This window comes from Columba livia, chromosome Z, assembly GCF_036013475.1.
Source record: "Columba livia isolate bColLiv1 breed racing homer chromosome Z, bColLiv1.pat.W.v2, whole genome shotgun sequence".
In the NCBI taxonomy this organism is placed as follows: domain Eukaryota; kingdom Metazoa; phylum Chordata; class Aves; order Columbiformes; family Columbidae; genus Columba; species Columba livia.
In genome coordinates, this window is record NC_088642.1 from 26,569,281 (window position 1) to 26,594,356 (window position 25,076).

The following is a 25,076-nucleotide window of genomic DNA, read 5'->3' on the forward strand; positions in this document are numbered from 1 at the left end:
CAAAACTGAAATTCTAGTGAGCTCTTTAACCTTTCATTTCCATTAATTTCACCTGTTAATTTAATAGATGACCAGAATCCTACAACAAATCCAATCTGTAAGCTCACAGAATATTTGCAAAGCCACTGTCATGGAAGAAAAACACATACAAGTTTGAAAAACGACTAATCTGGATCCACCCGCCTGCACGGTATCATCTTCCACTCTTCTGGAGACTGGGGACGAGGCACCATCACACTGCCTGTTATATATGCTCATCTGAAGTATAAAGACAATTGCACAACTCTACATGCTGGTAATACAGTAACAACAGAACAAAGTCACATGTGCCAGAACTCAGTGCTGCTCCACCTGAAGTCAGTATAGAACACAAAGTCAAGAAAATCAGTACTAGATAGAAATCATAGTTTTTTTGGATCTAGACCTAAATTCATTCTTTTAAATATATGGCCAAAAAACAAAAAAAAAAAACAGTTCCATGAATCACTGAACTTATCACAGGTGGGGTACGACTGACAAGACCTGCATTCACCTATATCAGAGAAAACAGGAAGCAGATGTGCTGCTGGCATGCAAAGGGATAACAGAGCCCCTGTGTTAGCAAACGAAATTACCAAAGCAGCAGCAAAAGGTACATCACAGCTCTTAAATAACAAGGCAGGACATGTGAGTGTTTCCTCAAACCACCCAACTCATTAGCAGAACCCTGATGGTTGCTTTTAAAAAGCTCTGCAGTGTGTAGTCCTCATGCTTGGGATTATTGAACTTCAGCAATGGAGGACTAGATTCTTGTATAAGTAACCTGATTAAAACTTAGTAGCATGTATTAAGTTCTTAGGATGTGAAGTGGTGTATGAAACAGCTGTTCAGAGAGAAACAGGTTCAGAGAGAGTGCAGTCAGCCAACAAGCATTTTCTACAGCAGTCAGACTACCGGGGATACAAAGAAACCATCAATAGTTTCTGAGATGGCTGCAAGTTACAGGAGTCTCACATTCTAAAGAACAAGCGGAATGCACTGAATGAATAGCAACCATTAAGACTAATTGTGAAAACCCCAAACTAGCACTTCCATAATAGACGGAATCTCAACAGTTTGAGGAAAAAATCAATTATTACCACACAAGCAGTTTAATTACTAATAACTAAAATAAGCGGGTTTTTTAGGTTTACCAGTTGTTGGGCATTATATTCCCAATCCACACTAGAAACTGTTACACAGATTCCCAATGTTTGGAACAATCATAATCTCTAGTTGCAGTAAGTTTTCAGGTACTCTAAATACATCAGTGAAGAATTCCATCTGTGCATGTGGTAAACCAGCTTTACATATGGATACTGGAACAGTAAAAGTCTTAACGTACTCTACAAACCCTAAAAATCGTTTTATATTCCCCCTGGGGAAATGCCAAGATGCACAGAAGCAGAAGAGGATGGCTACTGGTTGAAGGAAACCTCCTTTTCCCTTCTTCCTTCCTCCTGCCCATTCCCTTTCCTTCACTCTGTGCCTCCTCCCTGCTGCAGCACAGAAGCAGTAGATCATACAACTATCTACTGTATTGTATTATCTACCAACAACTATATACTGTATGTTCAGCCTTAACTGCTCTCCTTCAGTTGCAAGATTGCATCACACAGAAACGTTTTGACTGGTTGGGCTACCTCTAAGGCACACCCCAGCACGTGCTGACTACCAAGAAGTGCTGGGGACCACAAGACCTCATTTCAGGATGTCAGGACACAGAGGTCAAATCCAGATCCACTCCGGATATGAATTAAAAAATTCCATGTGCATAACTCACCTTTTTCCAAGACCAGTTTTTCCGCTACAATAGAACAGTGAGAAAATGATAATTTTCCATGCTCTCTCCTGTTATACGTTCTATTTTACTTTCTGTTCTCCACAAATTTCAACATATTACTTTGTATAGAATTCTCTCAGAAGATGGACATGTGTAACTCAAAATGCAAGAGCACAAATCATTCACACAGCACCCACATTTGCACATAAATCCTGGGCACAGTAAATAAGCACAGTCAGTAAATATTTTTAAATGTTTTGCTGCCACACTTCTGCATTTTGGCAATATGTAATTATTTGGATCAATGTGTGCATCTCTGGCCTTCACCGAATACCAGACTACGCTGGATGGTGCAAGAGGACCAGCTGGTGTCATAAACACTAACTTCACATTTGGAGCGACAAGGAAACATCTCTGGTAATGATGTTGACTTGTCCTTCTTAAGTCTTTATTTTACAACCTCAGAGACATACGATTAAGTAAAATTCAGCATTTCTGAAGTACCCAGACACAGTGGCCAAGACTGCCACTGATGGACCCATAAAAACATAGCCAAGGTGGATTTTCAGAAAGCTCTCTACAAAATTCTTCAAACAATTACCAAAACAAAGTGGACATGGCAGAGAAGAAAAACCTCACCTGGACAACTAATTGATTAAATGGCAGGAAACAGAGGGTAAGAGTAAATGGTCAATCCCTGCAATGGAGAGAGGCCACTTGCAACATTTCTCAAGGACCTGCAATGGGTCTGCTGTGGCAAAGGTGAGCAATGAGCAATATCCAGTTATTCAAAACCGTACAGACTGAAGATTCACGGAGGGACACTGTGAGACGGACTGGACATGAATGGCTGTCTACATGGAGGGAAAAAAACTGCAGTCCTAATACAGTGATGGGGTCTATGCTCACCATTATATCACTCAGGAATTAGATTTTTTTGTTATGACAATCCCATGAAAATAGCAGATGGGTCTTAATCATTCTCAAAAAAAAAAAAATCAAGTGTTAGAAATAAGGACAGGAACATCATCAAACATATATCATATATATATCATACACATGATATGTCATATACCATATATATATTTCATAAATCTATGTTTCAGTCTAACGATGTTTATACTTAACAATGCATTTTTATTCCCCTTTTCTCAAAAAGGATAACAGAACTGGAAAAGGTTCCTAAAAGGACAGAGAGCATGATCAAAATATGGAATAGCTTTTCTTCAAGAAGCAGTCTACGCAACCTTAGGTTTTTTGTATTGGAAAAGAGAATTTCAGAAATGTCTATAAAATTTACAAAGCTATAAGTAGGTTCTGGAGGGTGGTTGTGCCAAGTAGTTGCACACTTTCTCTTCCAGTACAACAATTAAAAGCCATTGAATTAACCTCATCAGAGACAGCTTCAGAAGGACAAGGAGAGGTTTGTCGTGTAACTGGTAGTTATGTGAAGAACCTCCAGCTCATTGTCTGAAGAGGCTGTGGATTCTGCCTGACTTGACGAAGAAACTGGACATATTCAGAGATGAAAATCTACTGACGTGAATTAGGATATAAACCACAACCAACTCCAAAATCATCTGCACTTAAAAGAGTTGGGAACTTGTAAGATATCAGGTAACAGCACATATACTTTTCCTGTTCTTACTCCTCCACAGGCACTTCTTTATGGCTACTGTAAAAGACGTTGCTGGTCAAGAGACTTATTCGGTCTGACCCAGTACGTGTTCTAATTCTACCTTCATAAAAGTGTTCAAATAGCACAAAAGCACATGAGGTAACAGCACCTAACTCTGTTTTTCTCCACAATTGTTAAGAGGCACTAATTAAATTACTACCACCCATCCTGTGCAATAAATGACTCATAGGTCCTATGGGGAAAGGAAGAGCAAAAAACAAGGCAATGTAAGTAATTAAAGACTACACCAAAACACACATGAAACACAGAAGACAAATTAGGCAGGATTAACTTGCTTGTACATTTCGCAATTTATGATAGGTTGGCTTTGTCACCAGACAGTTCTAACGTATCCTGCGTACACCTCCCATTTTTAGAACAGCATAGATAAGTTTCCAGTGGTGTGGAAGAATATGATACACGGGTTCTGTGATGGAGAATGCCAGTGACGTGTCAGAATCAATGGAATGGAACATGTGAAGAATCTCACCTGCTTCCCTGGAAAGACAGAGCTGCCCAAGCTATCAAAGACGGTGCTTTAAGCTAAACCAACTGACCTTGAACTCAAGAAGACATAGGACTACTTGAATTATGTTCTAGTAGCTAAGATGGGCAGACACACCTCTCTGTATCCATTCAGGACAGCTGAAAGGTCCATAGAACCACACGTATAGATGTTACTGAACAAGAAGAAATCAGATGTCAGCCCATTGACACAGAAGCGTTTTGTCATCAGTACCAGAACACCATCCACATCTCTGCCAGTTACAAAGATACTGCTGTAAAAGTTACTCTGTATCTTCTGCATCAGATCATAACCAGAAAGTGATGGCGGATTATGTGTTAAAACTGAGTTTACTAATATATGCATCAGTAAAAGGGGAGGCAAGTGTTTTTTTGTTTGTTTGTTTTTTTTTAATCCTAGGCTCTTTTCAAGGACAGAGCCTTCAGAAAAGAGTAGAAAATGCTAAACCGGTTCCACAGACTGCAACTTCACAAAAGCTGATTGTTTTTATGGACAGATATTTAGGGATTCTGTTTTAGTAAGAAGAGCAAAACAGTAATTTCTATGTAAGTTTCTATGCCTGACAGTGTCTACTAAAAGAAAACGTACAAAGAGTTGAAGTACACGTGTATAGAACTACGAAATACTGTTTGCAGGTTATATTGTGAAAACCTGTGGTTGAATGTCTTCTCAAAAAATATTTGCTCTTCAGTGCAAATATGCCTTAAATTCCTACATAAATGTTTAATCCTTCAAATGCTATTGAATTCTCAACTCTAGAACTATCATGGTAGCATAATGTTCAAACACATACTATAAAAAAAACGTGAAAGGAAAAAAAAAGTCTGAAACGTAATATCTCCCTGATTTTTGAAAAACCTAATACAGGAGCCTCTACAAAAATTATTCATTTTCCTCTTTAATATCACTGTTCTAAGAAAAGAGTCCCAAATTCTGAAATCACGTATTTAGGGAGACATAAAAATTGACAGGTTTTAGTTTTTAAAAAGAGCTGGAGGTATTTGATTTCCATAGCATTTTTAGAGGAGAGATGGGAAAATACATCTGTCATACTTCACGTAAACAAACAAGTTATTTATCTAACCACATCACCATCACATTTTTGGCATCCATGTTTGCTTTTTGCTAAAAAAAAGGCTCGTAAGCTTTACCCAGTGACAGCAGTTCTCTTTCCTGAATTGTCATAGCATTGTCACTTCTAAGTTCCCAAGTCATGCTAACATCCTTGGAAGATTTTACTGAGTTACACACACAGACATACACACGCAACACTCCATGGTTCTGGCCTTCACATGTAGCTATTTCATTCTGTTTGCATTTATGCTGCACCAAATTCACTAAAGATGAAGCATTTAATTTCTGAATTAGGTACAGATTTCTCCTTTAGAGCTCAGCTAACAAGTTCTCTTAACTGCAACATATCCAGTTTCTGGGTTTCATGAGCTTTCTGCATTGAACTGGTATCCAGGAAATCTCTTTGTGTATAGTTTAGACAACGAAATTGATTTACAACTAAGTTGGTTTACATACCAAGACTATGTCAGACCATGTTTTTATAACACTCAGTTCAGTGTCATCTACAAGAGCCCAATTCCTGTACTGAATTACAGCTTTCAAATAGTATATTGATATCAAAACTTGCACCACAATCTGTTTAACTTGCGTGCATGTTTTCATTTAGTATCTGATGAAAGACAAAATAGCATTTTAATACTAATTTTTGTGCCCAGAGTCCATCAGTCAACAGATTCAACAGTAACACGCAAGATTTAAAGCACACGTAATTCACAACAGCTACTGAAGTACTCAAATTACCCAGGGAACAATTATCTTCCTTTTCCTGACAACAGCTCAGTCACTTCAGAACAAGTGAGTGAACTTTTACACCTACATCCAGATATTGCAGCTGTTTCTCACTCTCCTGACCTGGAACAAACAAGCTGCTACTAGCAGTTAAAGAAAAGCTAACTAACCATTGGTAATGTAAGCTCTCACCAGATGGAGCAGGGGAAGAGAGAGGACTATTTGAAGACAGACACATACAGAGGACCAAGTCTGCAATTTATTTTTTTTTTTAGAAACACTAGTGTATGTTTAAGGAGAACAGGTAGTCTTTGCTTCTTTTAAATTCTCCATGAATTTTGGGAAAAGGCTTAGAGACATTAGGAAAACTAAAACAATGACACATTTAATAGCTGTGTTGTCCATTTGAAAACTAAGGGCAGGGAAGGACCACATAGTCTCCCAGTATTGAAATGCACAGGCCTGGAAGGCAGAGGGCGATCACGAGCATTTCTCACATATGAAAGCAGTGGTTTATAATCACTGTCTCAAACTTCACAATATTTTTGTCAGTAATTTTACATGAAACCACGTACAAGGCAAGTGGAAATCTCTTCTGAGTTTTAATAAGCAAAGACTGCTTTTCAACCGCAGTGTGTCAAGCCATCAGTCAACATCCACGTGGTTTAGAAGCACGCAGTCTTCATGGAACAGCTCTGTAGGTTATGTTTTTTGTGACCAGTCATGCAGCACACAGTGAGCAGCAAGACAACTGAGGCAGACAGCAGCTTAACAATACATGGTATGAAACAGTCAAATTTGCAATGCACAAGCATTAGCCAAAATAATGACTGGAGCTCAGGCAGAAAAACGGATTATGCTCAGCTGAGTAATTTGCTTGCAAGTATTGTCACTGCTTCTGGTACTCATTTTCCAAACGAAGTGCAATTATGCCATTGCTAATAGATGGAAAAGATGACCAGAGTATTAAATGCATTAACCTGTATGCCATTAATTTTACCCAAATGTTACTTATCCCGAGACTGCAATTACACTAAATTACTTCAACCATCAGGAGAATCAATCAGGTGCCACAACTGAGAACTGGCAGCTCCACATTTAGGGCACAGAGCAAGAAAAATAGGATGCCTGGTGGGTAAACCACCTCCCAACAGAACCTGGGCAGTCTGACCTCAGAAAAAACATCTTCTTGACCTCAGATCTACTAGTCAGGTTGACTCCGGTCATGAACCAGAGACCAGGCAAGCATCAGAGAACACCGAGACCACTGCCCACCATTCTACAAATTCCTTCCAATGCTTCAGAAAAGGCTACCATAAAACTAATGAGTTGCTCATCACAAGAATAAGCATCTTCTCCAAATCCCACAGATGACTGCATAAACTGCTGAAATGCAAATTTTCTACCCTCTCTCTCTCCTTTTTTTTTTTTCCTTAAATGTAAAGCTACAATCACTATCAGATTTCATTGAAATTTTATCTGAGGATACATGTTATTGGCTTCTAAGAGCCACAGCCAATTTATTCAGGGAAAGTTTTTACTCATTATAGATTAAAAAAAAACTAACAAGAGTGCACATTTGAAAAACTGTAAGGGCTCACATAAACATAAGGCATAAGATGTATTCAGCACAATTTAAGCATTAGGTAGAAAACAACACTGGTAAACACGAGATTAAGCATTGTGCTGGCTCTTCCCACTTTCAGTGGGAACCCAGGAGTAGATAGGATCACTGTGGGGTCACTAATTTCCACCTTCCACAGCAGCAAATATCCACATAAAGATTTGAGATGGACTTTCTCAAACATGCACTTTGTCCTGTTCTCCCATCCTATGCACACACTGTGAGCTGCAACTCATTTCCTAGCTCCCCACAGCAGATTAAAGATCACCAGGATAAAAAATCCCAAGCCAGAAAATCAGTGTCTCTCCAGAAATACGAAGGAGAAATAGCCAATATTTTGAGCTTGCCAACAGCAGAACAAGTCTGAGGAACAATTTCCTACTCAGTCAAGAAGTGTGATAGAAAAAAAAAATAACAATTAAAGAAACACAGAGAACTTAGAGCCGTCGGCACCTTACAGAAGACAGAGCCTCACAACGGAGGGCTTAGGCAAAAAAAAGGCTTGAAAGGAGGACCCTTAAAAAAATAAATAAAAAGAAGGGTAGGGGCACATAGAACAGAAGGAACCTTCACAGAAATTGCTGCTCACCATCTTGCAGACCCTGCACTTCAATAGTAAGCATTAAATTCGTAACAATTAAAAGAAAAAGAAACTATTATAGAAAAGGCAAAGGAAGGAGGAGTGCACATTGCATGCATACACCTCTTGGATCTCAGAACCACCCCCAAAATCCCCAGATTTTAGACAGAGGTGTACTAATGCACAGTAATTCTGATCCACACACAAAACAGCTTAGCTTGAGTATCACAAGAGACCTTCCATTTAGACACAATTCAGGTAGAAGGCTGAAGTATCTTATGTCATCAAAGAGACCGAGTGAAGCCAAAGCTGAGCCATGGAGATGCAAAAATAAATACATAAATCCCTAACACCAAGCAAAGCAAATGTAGAAGGCAAAGCACAAAGCCCTCACCAGCACTGACAGAAAAGGTGATCCTGGCTTCCCTCAGCAATTCAGATATTCATGTGAAAGAGGCAGGCATTATAAACTAGTCCTGACTAGAGAGAGAAACCACATTTCCTGAGAGAAGATGGACCATGGGAGGTAGAATTAGACAGGAAATTAACAAACCTATATGGTTAGCCATGCACAGTGCTGCTGTGAGAATGTTCTCAAATATAACCAGGAAATCCAAATGTGTGGAAAAAGAAATGCTTCAGAGAAAAAATAAAGTTACAGAATACGAGAATATAAATTTACAGGAGGGGGAAAAGAAGTATACACATATACAAAGCCTGTTGTGTGATAACACCACTCAAAGTGAGAAATAAATTGATACAACTATTCTGCTCACTCAAAAAAAAAAAAAAAAGCCCAAACAAACAAAAAAAAACCAAGCCCAAATTCAGGTCCAGTGTGTTATAAGTCTGAAGACACCCCAGTGATTCAAAAAAAGCCTGTCTGAACAAGAGGTAACTACACACTATCAACACAATTGACACCTATTTCTTTCCTGCCTTTATACAAAGATATTTCACAACTCCCCTATTACAGCCAATTTCAGGTTTTACTATCTCCTTCGGGTTGCATCAACCACTATTTGCCCCCAAGGTAGGACAGTGTCTCCAAGATAAAGACTAAATAGAGTCATGTATATAGCCAGAATTAGAAGGGTTTTCACATTCTGCCAATGCCTTTAAATCTCTGTCTATTGAAGCTTCAAAAAATATTTCCTTGTTGCTATGTTGAATGTGCATGTAAGCAAGAGAGACTGGCTACATGGGACAGGCTACAGAAAAGCCAGTGAGCAGGTACATGTAAACAAGAAAATAAATAGTTCTACAGTGTTGGGTTAACAATTGGAGTCTATGATCTTGAGGGTCTTTTGCAACCAAAATGATTCTATGATTCTAAAGTAAAAATGTGGTATTTGTTACAATAGATGGGCATGCAATTTTGTGGGGACCTCCATTCAACTGCAAAATAGAATGCTCTAAAAAGACACAACCTATACAGTTTATTTTATTAACATGGTTTGTACAAGAAGTCTTTTCTCCATTACTTGCTGACCTTCTTGCTCAACCATTCTGAATCTTTGTGAAGAGCTAAGAAAAATTTTAACATTTTTTGATTAAGAACAATCCATTTCAAAACTATAACCCACATTACTATTAACGTGGAAAAATTACAACACCTTGGAACTAGAGTTCTTATTTTTTTTTTTAACGTTATGAATTCATCTTAAGAACTGTCCAGAGACTAATGAAAGAACTCTTTCTAAAAGGAAACTGCATTTCTCAACATACAAGAAGCTGTGTGTGAGAAAGCTCCACCAAAATAAGTTTGTATTGAATTATTATTTATATCTACATCCTGTTTAGCCATTTAGGAAAAAAAGTTTAGTGCGTGTTTGTAGACCCCTTTGTGTAAAGCTTTAAAAAGCCTTCTGCCAAAAGAGGGAGGGCCCCAGTACTTATATCCTCCAATTCACACTGTGTGGCAACTCAGAACCTTCAACCTGGATTTCCCCAACAAAAATAAAGCCATCCTTATCGTTTCCTCACGAAGCAGTTGGTTTTAAGCTTTAAACAAAGAAATATACAGGGGATGTTAACTATAGAATAAAGAAACAGTCATGCTATTGTATATAGGTCTCTGTAACTTCATCAAAATATTCTGACTGAGCCAAAACCAAGCTTTGCCAGAGGAGGTTATGTTTGCCAAGCAATAGCTCTGCACCAGTGTTTTTACAGTGTTTTGAATGCTCCCAAGACTCATAATCTTTAAAAGAGATAGGACTTGGCACAAAGACCACCTCAGGGCCCTTTTCTAGCTTAATTACAGCAGCACTGCACTCAAATATAATTAGAGGTTTGCTTGCACTTTGGACACCTACTTGAGGTGGCAGGCTAGCTCAAGAAGTTATTACGTTCAGGTGCTCCTCATCTTCCAGCTGTTATGCAAGGACAGCACATCCTCTCTCACTCTCCTACAAGTGTGTTCCAGCCTGCATGCATGGCCTCTCATGTCCAGGTATTAAGTTTTTTGGAGCTTGAAGCAAACTTAATTACTCAAGTTAATCTTCAGTGAAAATACATGCTTATTCTTCACATGCACATTTCTGAAAGAAACAGGTTCCTTTCAGAGAGCCACAGCAGGGCCAGAGGTGAAAAGCACAAGTGGAATACCCTCATCCATGCAGGGTGAGCACAGAAGACAACAGCCAGCATTGAAATAAGTTAACCAGCACAGAAATTAACCAGCAGTGATGCAGGTTTACTAATATTTCCTGAAACTTGAGGACATAAACTATTAAAGCTGTCCACTTTTACTTCATACCACATTCTGGCAACACTGCAGAAGGAGTTTAAATGAGTTTGAAGCATTTTTAAAGCACAGAAGGTGCTCCAGATACAGATATTCATTAGATACAAATTAACATAGGACCTCTCTGGCCCCATTTACAGTTGCTTTTAATTTCATTTATTAGTATTGTTGTGTGCCCCACCATAATAACCCTGTATTTCACCACAAAAAAAAAACCAATTTTAAGTATAACTCACATATGAAGACCAAAACAAGCCTTATCTGCCACGGCAGAGGGGACAAAACAAAACAAAACAAACAGTCATTTCCAAAAAAACATACCAAACCAAATCAACCCTCAAAAAACCTAAATCACAACTGTTAAGCCCTTACCACACAGACAAAGTTTCTTTAAATAATCTCAATATCATGATCACTGTAAAATATATTTCATTTTATTAAACTACCACTTTGAGTACACATTCTGATTTCAGGCTTTTTGAAAAAAACATGTATGACGCTGAGTTCCACATTTACAGAGGTGTTTCTAAGACAAAAATTGCATATAGCCATCTGCACAAATTATTAGATAATTGTCTGTCACTCCACACAACAGCAGCTGACTCTTGCATATTTGGGCTTTATTTCTGAAAATATGTAACAATACAGTCTACCTCTGTTTTAGTTCTATTGTACAGGAACCAAACCAAAACCAAATTATTTTAAAACGCTGCTCAGAAAAAATGCCAATAGAAATTTATTGTTTGGAAATTTGGTTTTCATTTTTCTGGGTTTGGTTTTGCAGTATATTTTGAGTATTCACTCTAAACTACTATAATGTTGAGGGGGAAAAAAAAAAAAGTAGTATTTTTTCTTCTCTGTAAACAACTTGCTGCTTCTTCCCTTTGCTCTTGAACTTCATTCCATTTCTGGTTTGTTTTGGGAATCTGTTTTAAACAAGGGAATTAACATTAACATTTCTGCAAAATGTAGCACTCAAACATTAATTCCACCACATGAACCAGTTTCGTAGTGCTGCTCAGAAACTGTATACAGGCATTCAATATCCAAGAGGTTCTAAAACAAGCTGCACACTCTCTTTTCTCTTACACATACTGAATAAGCTGGATTTGGCATATCTCGGCTTTGCCATTTTGATAGCAACAGCAGCAAAAATCACATTCTTTATGAGTATTGCCCCTTAAGCTCACAGGGGCAATCTAAAATTGATGAGGGAAATCAAGAAACTATCCTCCAAGGAAAATTGCTAAATTTCCAATAGATTTTTTTAAACTTCTAATTCAAATGCAGTCAACAAGCAGGATCACGTCATTAAAGTACAAATTAAGAGAAAACCTAGAAAACTTATAAAAATTTTTTAACCTTATGTTAACAGAACATTAACATACATTAACCTGCATTTTGAAAGATGTCAAGAACTGTCTGAAGACCAAGTAACATCTGGAGCATGACCTCTAAAACTAGTGCAAGATCAATCATTAGAAAACCACCTACATTTGCATATACTCTTGAAGAGCAGCTGAAATTTTTCCTATCATAGTCAGAACCTGCATATGACATCAACTTCATAGTTTCCAACAAGATCAACAAAAAGATGCTTAACTTGCAATTATCCTAGAGCTTTTGATTTCACACGTGCTAAAATACCCATCTTATTCACTGGTTTATCTAACAGCCTTTTTGACTGCCACCCCCCATCTTTATTAGAGAACAACACAGTACTACTGAAAACCAAAGCCAAGCATAATTTGGAGTTTTGAGGACAATTTAATTCAACTCATCCTTCAAAATATGCAGCTACTTATTCTTCCCAAGAAAAAAAATCTGTCTCTTGGAAAAATTCATGTTTCCACAATATTTTTTGGTATTCTGATGGTGATGCTTCTTGGTGTACATTCTGTAGTTACTGAAAGCATCTGAAAATCTAAAATAGACATTAACTTCATTTATGACACAAACATAAAACAGATAGACAAGATATACACTTAATTACAAATTATGTACCTAAATTAATATTAACTTTTTTTTCAAGTGGAATGTGGATTTCTAAAAGCTGTAGGAAACTACTTAAGCAAGTGCCTTTTGGGTAAACCCCAAAACAAACAAAAGTGACAGAAGAGAAACTTTCTAGACTGCAAATTAGTCTAAACAGAAAACAGATAATAACAGTAAATATAGAAGTGGGCACCCTAATTGATTTGAAATCTGTACTTTGTTTATGTCCTCAAATGCAGCAAAGTAATAAACCATTTAATTCACTTTATATGAAGCAACAGACATCTGAGCAAACACCAATCACTTAGATTTGCAGTTTAATTACCATAATCATCTTAATTCTTATGCATAAAATGTGATTTAACCTCACCCTCTCTAATTTAAGCAACAAAACACACTCTCACTGAAACCCCTACATGTCTTGCCTCTTCGTAAAAACTTAAGCAAGTAGGACATAGTTCTACTAAACCATAAATCCAACCAGGTAGATTGTCCTGAATCAATTGACAAGAGCTCTAGTGCTAGTAGTCAGTCATTGGCCTTTGGTGGCATGCAAGCTGAATGTGAATCAAACTTAAAATGTATCCAAATTTACAAGTTTTTAGCTGTAGACAGAAACAGCCTTACACTCCATAAATTCACATCTATTGACTCAACACTATAAACAGATTTCCAGGTTTTAAAAAGAAACTTCCTTGTTTTTAAATCAGAAACGGGATGAATTCTCTCTTGTAAAAGATCATAGCGAACAGCTACACTGAAGTTAACTCGCCTGTAAGAAATATAAGAAGTGAAGGCCTAAACTGTAATTTCATAGTGATTCAAATTCCCGGTTAACCAAATACTATTCAATGATGGAAGCATTAGCAATGCTTTTTCATTCAAAATATACTATTCTTCAGGGGAGAGAATCTTGTCACCATAAAAATTGTGTCTTAGAAGAGGTGCTGAGTCACAACTGTTAAGTTCCTTATGAAAGAAAGAACATCAAATCTTTTTCCTGGTTTCAGCCACTGTTCAGGAACACCCAGGTATATTTGTTTCCATCGTCCAGTAAAATCAAGTGCTAATACTGGTAAAGCTTATCTTCTGAGTGTCTTTCTAGGTATCTCTGACAACGAGTGCCTACCCAGCAAGTGATCTTCATCAAGCAATTTAATATGTTCAGCATGAAAATAATAAGCTGCTGCTGACTTCTATTTTATTGAAGTAAATAAGGCAAAAGAACAAAGGGGAGCTGCACAGCAACACCTCTGAATTTTAACCTGTCATACAAGTAACTCCTCACTCTGGTTGTAATTTTGGGATTCTGTAAAGAATGACTCATCTGTTAATTTACAGAAAGCTGATAAAGAATGTAACAACCAGTTTTCAAACAACAAAGGAACAGCCTTTCTCCTTGTTTGCTATGTGTAAGCCAAAGAAGAGCTTAAACTGTCACAAGAGAGATCAACCAGATATTTAGGTTAGGTCTTAGAAAAACAGTGTGTAGAAGAGTAGGCTAGTTGAGCTCAGGAAGAGATTGCCAGAGGAGATTATGGAATCTGCTGGGGTTTTTTAGAGAACCGGTCTGGTCAGAGCTGGTTTGGCCAAAGCTCATATTGCTTCTGAGCCAGGGACGAATTAGATGACTCGCACTCCTTTCAGACATATTTGTTATGATTTTGCCAGGTGAACATGAAAAACAGAATCATTTGTGCATCAAGGCAGATTCTCTGTTTCTGAGGCTTCTTATACTTCACCAATCCATGCCATGAAATCTTGAATCAGCAACACATTAATCCATTAATTCATCTGTCTATAAGGCACTTTTCCTTTTCTTTAAAAAGGAAGCATTTCAACACTGACAATTCCAAAACAGTCATTGAAAAGACTTTCACAGAAAGACCTTCTCTGGTATCCCAAATAACTCTTGCAAAGTTCCACCGAGACTGGAAGCTTGCTCTTCAAATAAGGAATCAGTATTCAGTACAAAACATACACATAACCACCAGAAACTAACTAGTCAGTTTAAGATTGAAGGAACGCAGCAGTGCCCAGTGCCTGAACAGCAACAGAAAGACTTGCAATAGTTCAACACACTGAGCATATTATTGTAAAAGCATATACACTACTTTTGTAAATAAATAAAAGTTTTGGCACCACATTTGCTACATACTCTCTTTTTTAAGTTCTCCACTGATTTCCTTATTAAGAGCAGATGACCTTTCTTGCAGCAGCTGTTACGGTAAGCAGGCAATGCACATGCTGAAACATAATGTAAGATTTTAACAAAAATATTCTAGCATTTAAGGGAACAGGGAATCAAAAATAGAATAGACCTTGGTCACACATAACATCACAGTTAGCATCTATGGAAAAAAATGGTTGCTTAATTAGAACCAGATGCTAAGAGAGAAAATATATCAACTTACCTGGCACACCTATCTCACCTAAAGAAAACTTGAAGGTTTGAAAGAGGTCAGAAAGCGGACAGAGTAGTGACAACTTGAAACCAAATGCTATTCTTAGCAACGTTATTCAAGAAACAGAGCAAATTACTATCTTCTTCCTTCCTCAGGAAAGAGATTCTTACACTACAGAATTTTAAAAGGGAAAACCCCTAACTCACACAAAATTAGCCACAAAAGAAGCCTTTTCTCAATCCCTGCTAAAATTCACAAACAAATCTGCAATCACAATGTATTTTTTATTACTATGTTCTAATTTCAACAGTAAAACGAGCAGAAGGTCAGTATCAGAATTCAAATTCCCAACTGTCAATTGCACAAAGTGCCATGATTTGGAATCACAAGATCTTGTATAGATCTTGCTGTGCAATATCAGGAAGTTGTTTGCATTTTATACCTTGGCTTGCCCTGCTGAAAAGGGTGAGGGAAGGAAAAAAAAAAAGAACAAAACAAAACAAAACAAAAAGGCAACACACCTAGCCTATGTCTCATCAGGAAGTTTGAAAATTGAGCCCCTACCTGCAAGATTCAGGAATACAAGCAGAGAGAATAACAAAACCATCAAAAACAAGAGTCCACATGTATTTCTAAACAAATTCAGATTTTGTACTTACTAAAAATGATTTATCATCCAGTAGAGTATTATTAGAGTGTGATAGCTTATATAAGATTGATTCACATTATATTACAGGCTCAGCAGAACACACACCTAAAACCTCAGTTTCTTTTATTGTGGCTTTCTTCCTCATTATCCAACAGTTCTAGAGCCTCACATTTCCACTGGCTCAGCATAGTTCATTCCACAGCAACTTATATATATGTGTGTGTATATATATATATATATATATATATATATATATATATATATTTTACCTTCTTATTCACAGAATATTTGGATTTAGAACTCCCTTTTATGAACCCATGTTATTCGTGCCTGCAAGGCTGAGGTCTGGTATTTGGGATTCTCATGCTGCTGTAGTCACTGCTTTCTAATCTGATATGTCAAAGTGTGCATTTTCAGACCTGATACCTTTCAAGTTACCTTCTTGTTTAAAGTCAAGTCAGATGTTACGATGGAAAGCATTTTAGAACCCTTGAAACCAAGAGTTAGTTCACACTTCCTCTAACATCCCACAAGAAGACCTAACCTGCTCTTGTGAGCTTCTTAGCATATTCATTCTCTTGTAGAGCAAATAAATTCAAGCAGAGAAAAAACAACACACGGTTCTTACAAAGAGCAAGGCAAAAGCATCTAAAACACAAACCTTGTTGTCAATAATCAAAAATCTTCTCCAAGTTTTACTCTACAGGTTCATTTCACTTTCCCTTCATCATCCTGTGATCTTTTGTCTATACAGATTCAAGTTCACAACAAATCCCACCTTGTTTTCCACACGTAGACAAGCAGTTCACTCAACACAGAACTTTCACAGTTTCCACACACACTGCTGTGTTTTATAGGTTCCCTATCTGCCTGTAGTCTGCTTGTCACAGGAAAGACTACACTGTGAAGTGAGAAGAGCATCAACCTCTGTCACGCCTCTACTAGGTATGACCCTGTTCAGAGCGGTTATGACTTAAAAGTACATAATGCAGAGAAATGCTCTGGAATGTCTAGCATGTAATTCAAGATGAAACAAAACGAAGTAAGCAGATCTTCAAGAGAACACTAATATAACACACGCCAGCCTAAGAAACAAAACCTCCCACGTTTTGGAAAAGCATGCAGTTTTAGAATCAAGGACCAAATCATCATCATCATCTTCCATAAGTATGTTGTCTGACAACACTATAGTGTGAACAGTGGTTTAAAAGGCTGTTATTAATGGAATTTGAGGGAGATTCTAGCATACAATTTATCTCAGAATGTTTTAGCGGCACACACACCTTTCCACCACCACCACTCACCCCAACAAACAACTGGAGAAGTTAAAACACTCTGTGCTAAAACTGAAGGAAATTGGTAAAGCAACACTCAGAAACAAGTTTGAGGTACAAGGAATGTGAGCCATATGGAATAAAAAGCATTCTTTTTTTTTTCAGTGGCAAGAAGCCTGATCTATCAGAGAAGGCCAGGATGAAGTAGAATGATATCAGAGAGGTGGGGAAAACTAACATAATGCTTAAGGGCCCATTGAACGGGATGCGAGTATAGAAAGTAAATAAAAAAATGAATAACCAAACTGTGGGATGAAAGAGAAAAGGCAGTAACGAACATCAGCAGATTACACTGAGGTAATTCCATTAGCAGCTGAACCAAAAAAACTTAAGCATGCAGAACCACACCACCTGGCTGATGCTCTAGGAGTTTTGAGGAGGCAAGGAGTGAGTTATCCATGTTTCCCAAACCAGGTAACCGACACACTGCCACAGAATGCTCAGAAATTTAGAGCATTTGGCTCCAAACCTGTGCTAGCTAGAACTGCTGCAAATGAAATGGCCTCTGTGCAGCTTGCAGCTCTTCTGTCATGTCTGTTTGTCTCAAACAGGACATACAGATGTATTTCATGCCACCTGGACTGAGGAAGGCCGATGCACTGCACTTTGTGCTTCTGTTCAACAAGAAGGAAACATACTGAAAGCACATAGGAGTACTGCTCCTCAAAGAGCAAGAAGACAAGCAAAAAGGGTAGGTCACATTTTGGCCTAAGATGCGACTTTTAATAAAATAAACACAAAACAAATTATTTACGTTAATGTACTCTTAAAGAGGATGTTAAAAGATTTGAGTGAAACAAGGTGAGTCTAGCACTTTAACTGACAGTATTAAATACAGCTAAGAAATTGAAGTTGCAAGTTTTGGAAGCCTTGGGACAAATACTGGTGCAAAGGGAGGTACAAGTGATTTGCCTACATCCACACAGACAATTGTGACAACACCAGAAACAAACCTGTGAAGTCTTGATTAAAACACGTCATGTGATAACTCTAAATAACCTCTGCTTTCCAGGACATAAGACATCCTTGACATCACTTCTCACATATTACCAGTACCTAAAAGTTTATTGCTCAGAATGGCATTTGAGATACTAATGCACTTAATTGCTTGAAAACCACCTTTAGAAACATACGTATTTATATCTACATGCATTCATACAAGTGGAACCACTGTATGAAGTTACAGTCTCTATTAAATGCTGTAGTTTCCTACTCTTCAACAACATAATACCCAGCAATATAAACCCATCAAAAACTCAATGCAATATTGTAGTACATACATTGTTGCCAATAAAAATTAAGTTGCACTTGTCAAAGGCCTGCATATTACAGAATACAAATAGGTTTAAGATTTGTGTGAAATACAATCAAGCTGATCAAAATACAAATATTGCAATAGAAGGCTGATCTGAAAAGGGCTATTTACTTCAAAGGGATTGTAATGATGCCGTAGAACAGCCCTCCCAAAAGCATTTATGGCTGTACTTACACATGGACACAATCTCAAAGTGTTTTGAAGACAGCAGACTATAATCGTAAAGAAGCTGTACCAGCAAGAAATTCAGCAGACCACTGAAAAGTAATTTCAACACTTGAGCAAACATTTTCAACTTTATGGTGAGAAGCATTAAAAACACCGAGGACAAACCTGATGAACAGACTGATCCCACTTGTGCTGTAATGTGTGGTTTTGTGAAAAAAGTTAATGATCCTACAAGAAATATGATTTCTAATACAGCTGTTGTTAAAAGCAAATACAAACCAATCAGAAACAATCTACAATTCACTACTCGAAAGCAACACCACTTTTGAGACGAGTGTAACAACAGGGCAATAAATACAACTAAAACAGTTGTATGTAAATACTATGAATGGTATATACTACTGACACTATTTCCACTTGTAAATCACCTGTTAGATTCTTATTTCTGCAACTGTACAAAGTAGAGGATGTGACTGCAAACACACAAAAAGAGCACTGCCTGCAACTTCTAGCATAATCATAGGGCAGTCTTTTACCACAGTTTAGAATTGCCCAGTCAGACTCCAGGAATCCTTCCAAATCAACTCATTTTTTTGCAAGCCTCATGACTATGCAGAGTCCTAGCCCCTGGGCTATAGACTGTGGAAAAAAAAATCACTTTCACTGAAGACTCATTTCTAGCCATTTTGCTCTGTCAGTAAGCCAAACAATACAGGTAAATGCTGGATTTGTGCACTGGCTATGTAAGCAAATCAACATACCCCACCACAGCCTTGCTGAGTCCACAGCCACAGGGCAGCTCTAACTTCAAGTGTGTGACATTTTTGATAAGAGATTGTTGGGATTTTGAATACCTGTACTTGGCAATGCACTTGCAATTTACATCCTAGATCTATTATTAATTTAAAATAATTAATTTCTATTTTTATAATTAAAGCCCACCTGGTTCAAGCAGCTTGTCTACAGATTTGCAATAACAAAATGGACATACTCTTATTAAACACGAGTCACTGCCAAGACTCTGGCGACAGCAAGTACCTTTTAGTTAAGGCTGGAAGTCGAAAACATTTACACCTTTCCTTTCCAGCAGTCTACCCACAGAATACCAACAGTGACTGTGAATGGAATTGTTCACATTTCCCAAAGGGTAGCACATAAAAGCACATTTTCCTGCTGCAATTTTTTGCCTTTGTTTTGCTGCTCATGTCAAGGACACGACATGGGAAAGGGAGGAGTAGACAGGATATGTTATATGAGCTCTGTTGTTACTTTAACTTTACATTTGCCAATGGGAAATCACGTCAGGGAAGCGACGAGTCTCACAGGAAGCTTTCCATACTGTAAGTCCCAGGCTGGCTCCTGAACCTTTCGAAACATGCGCCCATGATTACCTCTTATTCCATGAGTGCCTTGAGTTAGCACCTCAGTTGGTTTCCCTTCAGAGCTTCCCCTTCACCACTTCATGAATAAATGTTATTTCTGTTTTGTGCTAATGTCAGCCAAATTCCTTTTCACACCAGCTGTTCAAACCAGTTCAAGAAAATGAATTTATGATTATAAACAAAGACAAATGTAAGTGAATCCAAAGTGAACAAGAGAGCTAAAAGCACATTTACATCATATACTATACTTACCATATATAAACTGTAGTAAGCACAGCTGTATAAGTGTGTCATTTATTTCAACATCTCACAGCACAGATTCAAGTCAAGAGGCTACCAGTAGCCAAATATCAGTTACTCATTATTTTCAGGAAGAAGATGCCAACATCAATGCAAGGCTGCTAGAGTGCATCACTTTTGCCATACCCAGCATCTGAGAAGCAGAAAGCTCTACAGGGGGCTTCTTGTTATGGTGTTTTTTTTAAATGAGTGTTTTTTTAATTTTTTATCTATTTTTCTTCCTAATGCATACCAGCAAAGGACCACACTTCCACCAAGTCTCCTTAGTTGTTCTCTACGGTTCTCAGCACTGCAGAGGCTTCTGCATCACCAAGGAGTAGGAAAATTAATTTTTGCATATTTCTGGAGCCACATTTAGGGGGTAGGGACAGGAGATAACACCCTGTTCAAAAAATATTATTATTATATGCAAACACTTGAGAAGGAAAAAAGTTGAAAAGCTTAAGTACCGAGTACCAGAGTACTTTCCAGAGAAGATGTGTATGCCTACAATCATGCACACCTTTTCTGAGGTGGAGTCCTAAATATCTATAAAGGCGGCAAATGTCCCATTATAAAAACTGTCTTATAAGACAAAAAAAATATGGATTATTTTTTCCTCTTAAGTTCATGTAGGTTGAACTCGCCATCATTATTTTATTAGGATTTTTACCTGGTTAAGAAAATTAGATCAGAAACAAAAAGAGAGTTAATGTTAATATAATTATAAGCTCTGCTACAAGCTGTCATATGCTTGCATTTTCCACAGTCATGCAGATTCAAGAAGTAATTTCTCTGCCTGTTCCCACACTTCCAACTGACACATCCGACTCAGATACTGGTACAGTGGAAGATGCAGAAACATATGTCTGAAAGACTGGTACTTCTGCCAGAAGGTACTAGCTGTGTAGAACACACAGAGGAAATGGAGATTTATTTTGGTTGGTTGATTGGCTTTTTAATCTGAAAAGTTTTAACTGAAGTTTATGATAATGTTTTCATTTTAGGATACACATCTTTCAGCTTCAGATCCTTACAAGTATCTATACAGTCTTTATATTAACCACTGCTGCTTTTCTACTACCCCCTTTGAGTCTATACACTTCTAAGTAATCTTGTCTGGTTTAAGCCCCTGAAATGGTCATCACCTATCTCTCTGCACTCTTGCAAAGATCTACATTTTTCATAGATCAAACCAACAGAGCTTTCTCCTCCTAGTCATGGTGGCTGAAGGTGGCACAGACTCTTTTGCCATGGATAACTATATAAAACCTTCCTCCATCTCATAATCTGTGCAGGCCAGAAAAACAGGAAGCCTGTTTAATGGAGTAGTACAGCTGAAGTAATTGGGGCTCAACAGTGTTACTGATAACCAGCTTGATAACAAACTAACAATTGAGATGTCTGTAGTCCAAAGGACCAAGAGCCTTTGCAAGGCACTTGCAGCACAATACAGCCAGGACCGGTGGAACTATAAGTGCCCAAGTAACACAGTACAAACTGAACACATGGTGCTGGTAAGGGCTGGCATCTGAGAGACTGCTTAGCTTCTGGATAAAAAACAATCGATTAACAAAAACAACTCTATATTAAATCTGCAAAACAGCCTGCAGTAGAAAGCACACAATACAAGATATAAGGAACTCATTAAATGACAAACACAATCTGGAGTTTCATGTTTCGCTTCTTGACATCAGCAGGGAGCATCATTCTCACTAGCTGCCAGACTGCTCACACACCTGAGGAGCAAACCCAGTGACCAGGTGACATGACAGAGCATGAGCAGGGCACGGTGCAGAGGAACTGTCATACTGCATTTCGGCATCACTCCCACATCAGCAGGCCCCTCCCTTTGCTCTGATACCAGAGCTGTCCAAACCCACTCTCCAGCCAGATCACTTGAAACTCACCTTTCCAGTGACAGGCACTTCTGTATAAGGAAGTACTCTCGACACCTAGCATTTTCCTAAAAGAACTATTTTAGCCTTCATATGGGACACATGTTGGCCCAATACACTGTGCCTACTCATCATCTTACTCACCTTCCTCCCTTAAGTTACCAGCAGTCAACAAAATCAGTTCCTCTTTGCGTTTTCATAAATGAAGCTATATCCTTATATTTTGTAATTTAAAACATTGAATGAAATTAAATATTACACTGCTCAAAAGGCCACGATGAGATTATGAGTTATTCAGTTATCACTAAAGCTGCAGCTACCACATCTTAGAAGTGTACTGCAGTATACAAACCACACTTACCTCTTCGAAACTAAAACAGAACCAATTATTGTCAGAGGGTCTATTTTGCTATACATTATAGCTGCTTATACCCAATTCTGCAATACACACTCAATTATACTTGGACATCCTTTCAAATTAATTCAGACAGCTTACTATAGCCTCTAAGGAGCTGACAGATGGTTTGCATACCTTGCAGCCATTAAAACCTCACACTTGAACCCTGTGATCCTTCAAGATAAGCATACTCATAACACATAGGAATTTGCAGAGAGAAGGTCTTCCTAAGGAGCTTAAATACCACATGAAAATATACCTTTGACTTTTAAAGTAGCAGTGTCCTCGATGAGGATTTTATCCATATTGCCCAAATCACTTACTTTCTACCTTTCAGAAAAGCAGTTTAGATGTTGAAAAGAGAACACAGGCAAATGTAATGGGAAAAAAACTCAAGCATATATTAAATCCTACCTGGAACCAAATTCTAAGAATAAAAGCAAATGTTAAGCTTTGTGATTCTGTCCTCAACTAAGACTTAATGGTGGTACGTGGTCCTCATCACGGTTATTCGAAAGCCACCTACCCTTTTGACTGTACAGCCTAACAGAATGGAAAGCAGTATTTGCCAGGCTTCCTCCTCAAAAGCCTTAACAGTAAGAGCAGCATTTCCACTCCAAAAGCTCCAGGATTTGAAGGATGATTTGAGAAAGTGTCTTACACATTGGGTAAGCAGAGGTTACACAATGAATTTCTATGAAACACTCCATTCATTTAACTCAGGGGTGTCAAACTTCTAAAAATGAGTTTTCTCATCTCTAATTGGAACAACTGGGAGCAGTAAAACAAAACAAAACAAAACAAATTAGCATATTTGGGACATATGTTTGCAGTAAACCACATATTTCTTTTACATAACTTACTTAAGGTTTGAGAAGTTTAACTTAACAGTATTTGGAAAATATTAAGGCATTCCAGACCAAGTTTACAACAATACGTGCATTTAGCTGACATGTTGTAATATATGACGTTAATCAATCATCAAGTATATTTAAAAACAAATGCATACAAATCCTTCAGCAATTACATTCGGCCAGAATTCTCAGAAGCTGATATACATGAATTCCAAATTTTCTTACACCTTAAAATGCTGGCTAAATTTTTCTCCACCTTTTTAATTAAAGTGCCAAATACTTTTTTCTGTCCTAGTATCAGTAAATCTTTGAGAGAGTAAAACCATGCTGTAGTCTGTTTATGCAGACTAATATGACAAATCCTTTTTACTAAGTGGATTGCTTATTCCTGATGCAATAAACTAAGCAACTTCTTTTCACTCAAATGGCATTAACACTAACAAAAATTATTTAGTTAGTTATAACATGGCCTTACCGTGTAAATGCCAATTCTACAAACAGCAAATGAGAGCTGGATACATTCAGACATAGTCTAAAGAAATTAAAATAAAGACATTACCAAGAATGCTATTTATTAAGAATTAGTTTTCTTCCCATTTCTCCCCTCTCCCCTGAAAGAAACACCTGATGGTATATTACTTTATGTTTCTCCTGTAAGGCTGTATTAAACAAGCTGAGAAAAATGCAATATAAATTCAGATTATGCAGAGATTTATTACCTTTCATACAGAAATAGCTGCCAACACCAATACACTTACTAATTCAGCATTTCATCATAGGCCTCAAATTACCTAATGTTCCCCAAAATGCCTGTACACAACATTAACATTTTGCATGCAAGCTTTCAGTCCCATTTATTTTTATCTACTCTGGTTTCAAAACAACCTTCAAGAGATATTTTAATAGAGTAATGTGTTTTTTGGCTTCTTAGTGGACTGTAAAGAGCTTCCATGTTCAAATACTATAGTTCTTATCTCCCTGTATCAAATTCTCTCTCCTTCTATATACCAAAATAACGCATATAGTTTAACGTTTCTACATTTCTGAAGTCACATTCCTTTAGTTTTCTGAGATTTTCATGTTCAAAAGAGAACTCTCTACTGTCTTGAATATTTTACTTGATCTGTTCTTATAGCTGTGAATAATCATATTAAAAGTTTTTACCCTGAACTTGCTCAACTTCCAATCTGCTGTGATGCCACAATTCTATGTCTTCTGCAGTCACCCAGAGAGGCTGAGGACGGATTATGAATTTCTGATGAAACAGATGAAAAACACCTTCTTTAAAAAGCATAAAGAAGCGAGAAAACAAATGCAACTCCCCACCACCAAAATAAAACCTGTTGTAGGTTTGCCATTTTTTATGTACAGTCAGGTACCATAAACCAGGCTTACAATAATGTATTCAGAAGAGTAATTAAGGAACTAATTTAAATAAGGTATTTGAGAAGTCACTGTAGGCAAGAATTAAAGCAAACATTTAAATTAAAGTGGAACATTTTTACTACGTGTTTAACAAGTTCACACATCATGTGCATGTATTTTAAGATGTTGAATGTGAAGTGCTGGATATTACAGACTTCAAAAAGTATCAATGAATTTTTTTTCCCCAGTCTCTCCTTTCTAAACTCCCTCCCCC

The 25,076-nt window shown here is 37.5% G+C and overlaps 1 protein-coding gene across 14 annotated transcripts in view; it reads right to left on the reverse strand.

The window, feature by feature from the left end:
* The window catches only part of ARL15 (ADP ribosylation factor like GTPase 15), a 234,539-nt gene that overhangs the window by 195,501 nt on the left and 13,962 nt on the right, over positions 1–25,076 (reverse strand). For 10 of the 14 annotated variants that reach the window (XM_065045198.1, XM_065045204.1, XM_065045203.1 and 7 more), the window contains 2 exons: positions 24,602–24,692; positions 23,913–23,969 (listed from right to left, as the gene is read on the reverse strand). The exons of the other annotated variants lie outside the window; for them this stretch is intronic. In XM_065045198.1, the coding sequence (XP_064901270.1) occupies positions 23,913–23,966 (54 nt within the window). In that variant the 5' untranslated portion in view covers positions 23,967–23,969; positions 24,602–24,692. The remainder of the gene's footprint in view (positions 1–23,912; positions 23,970–24,601; positions 24,693–25,076) is intronic. 14 annotated transcript variants of the gene reach the window in all.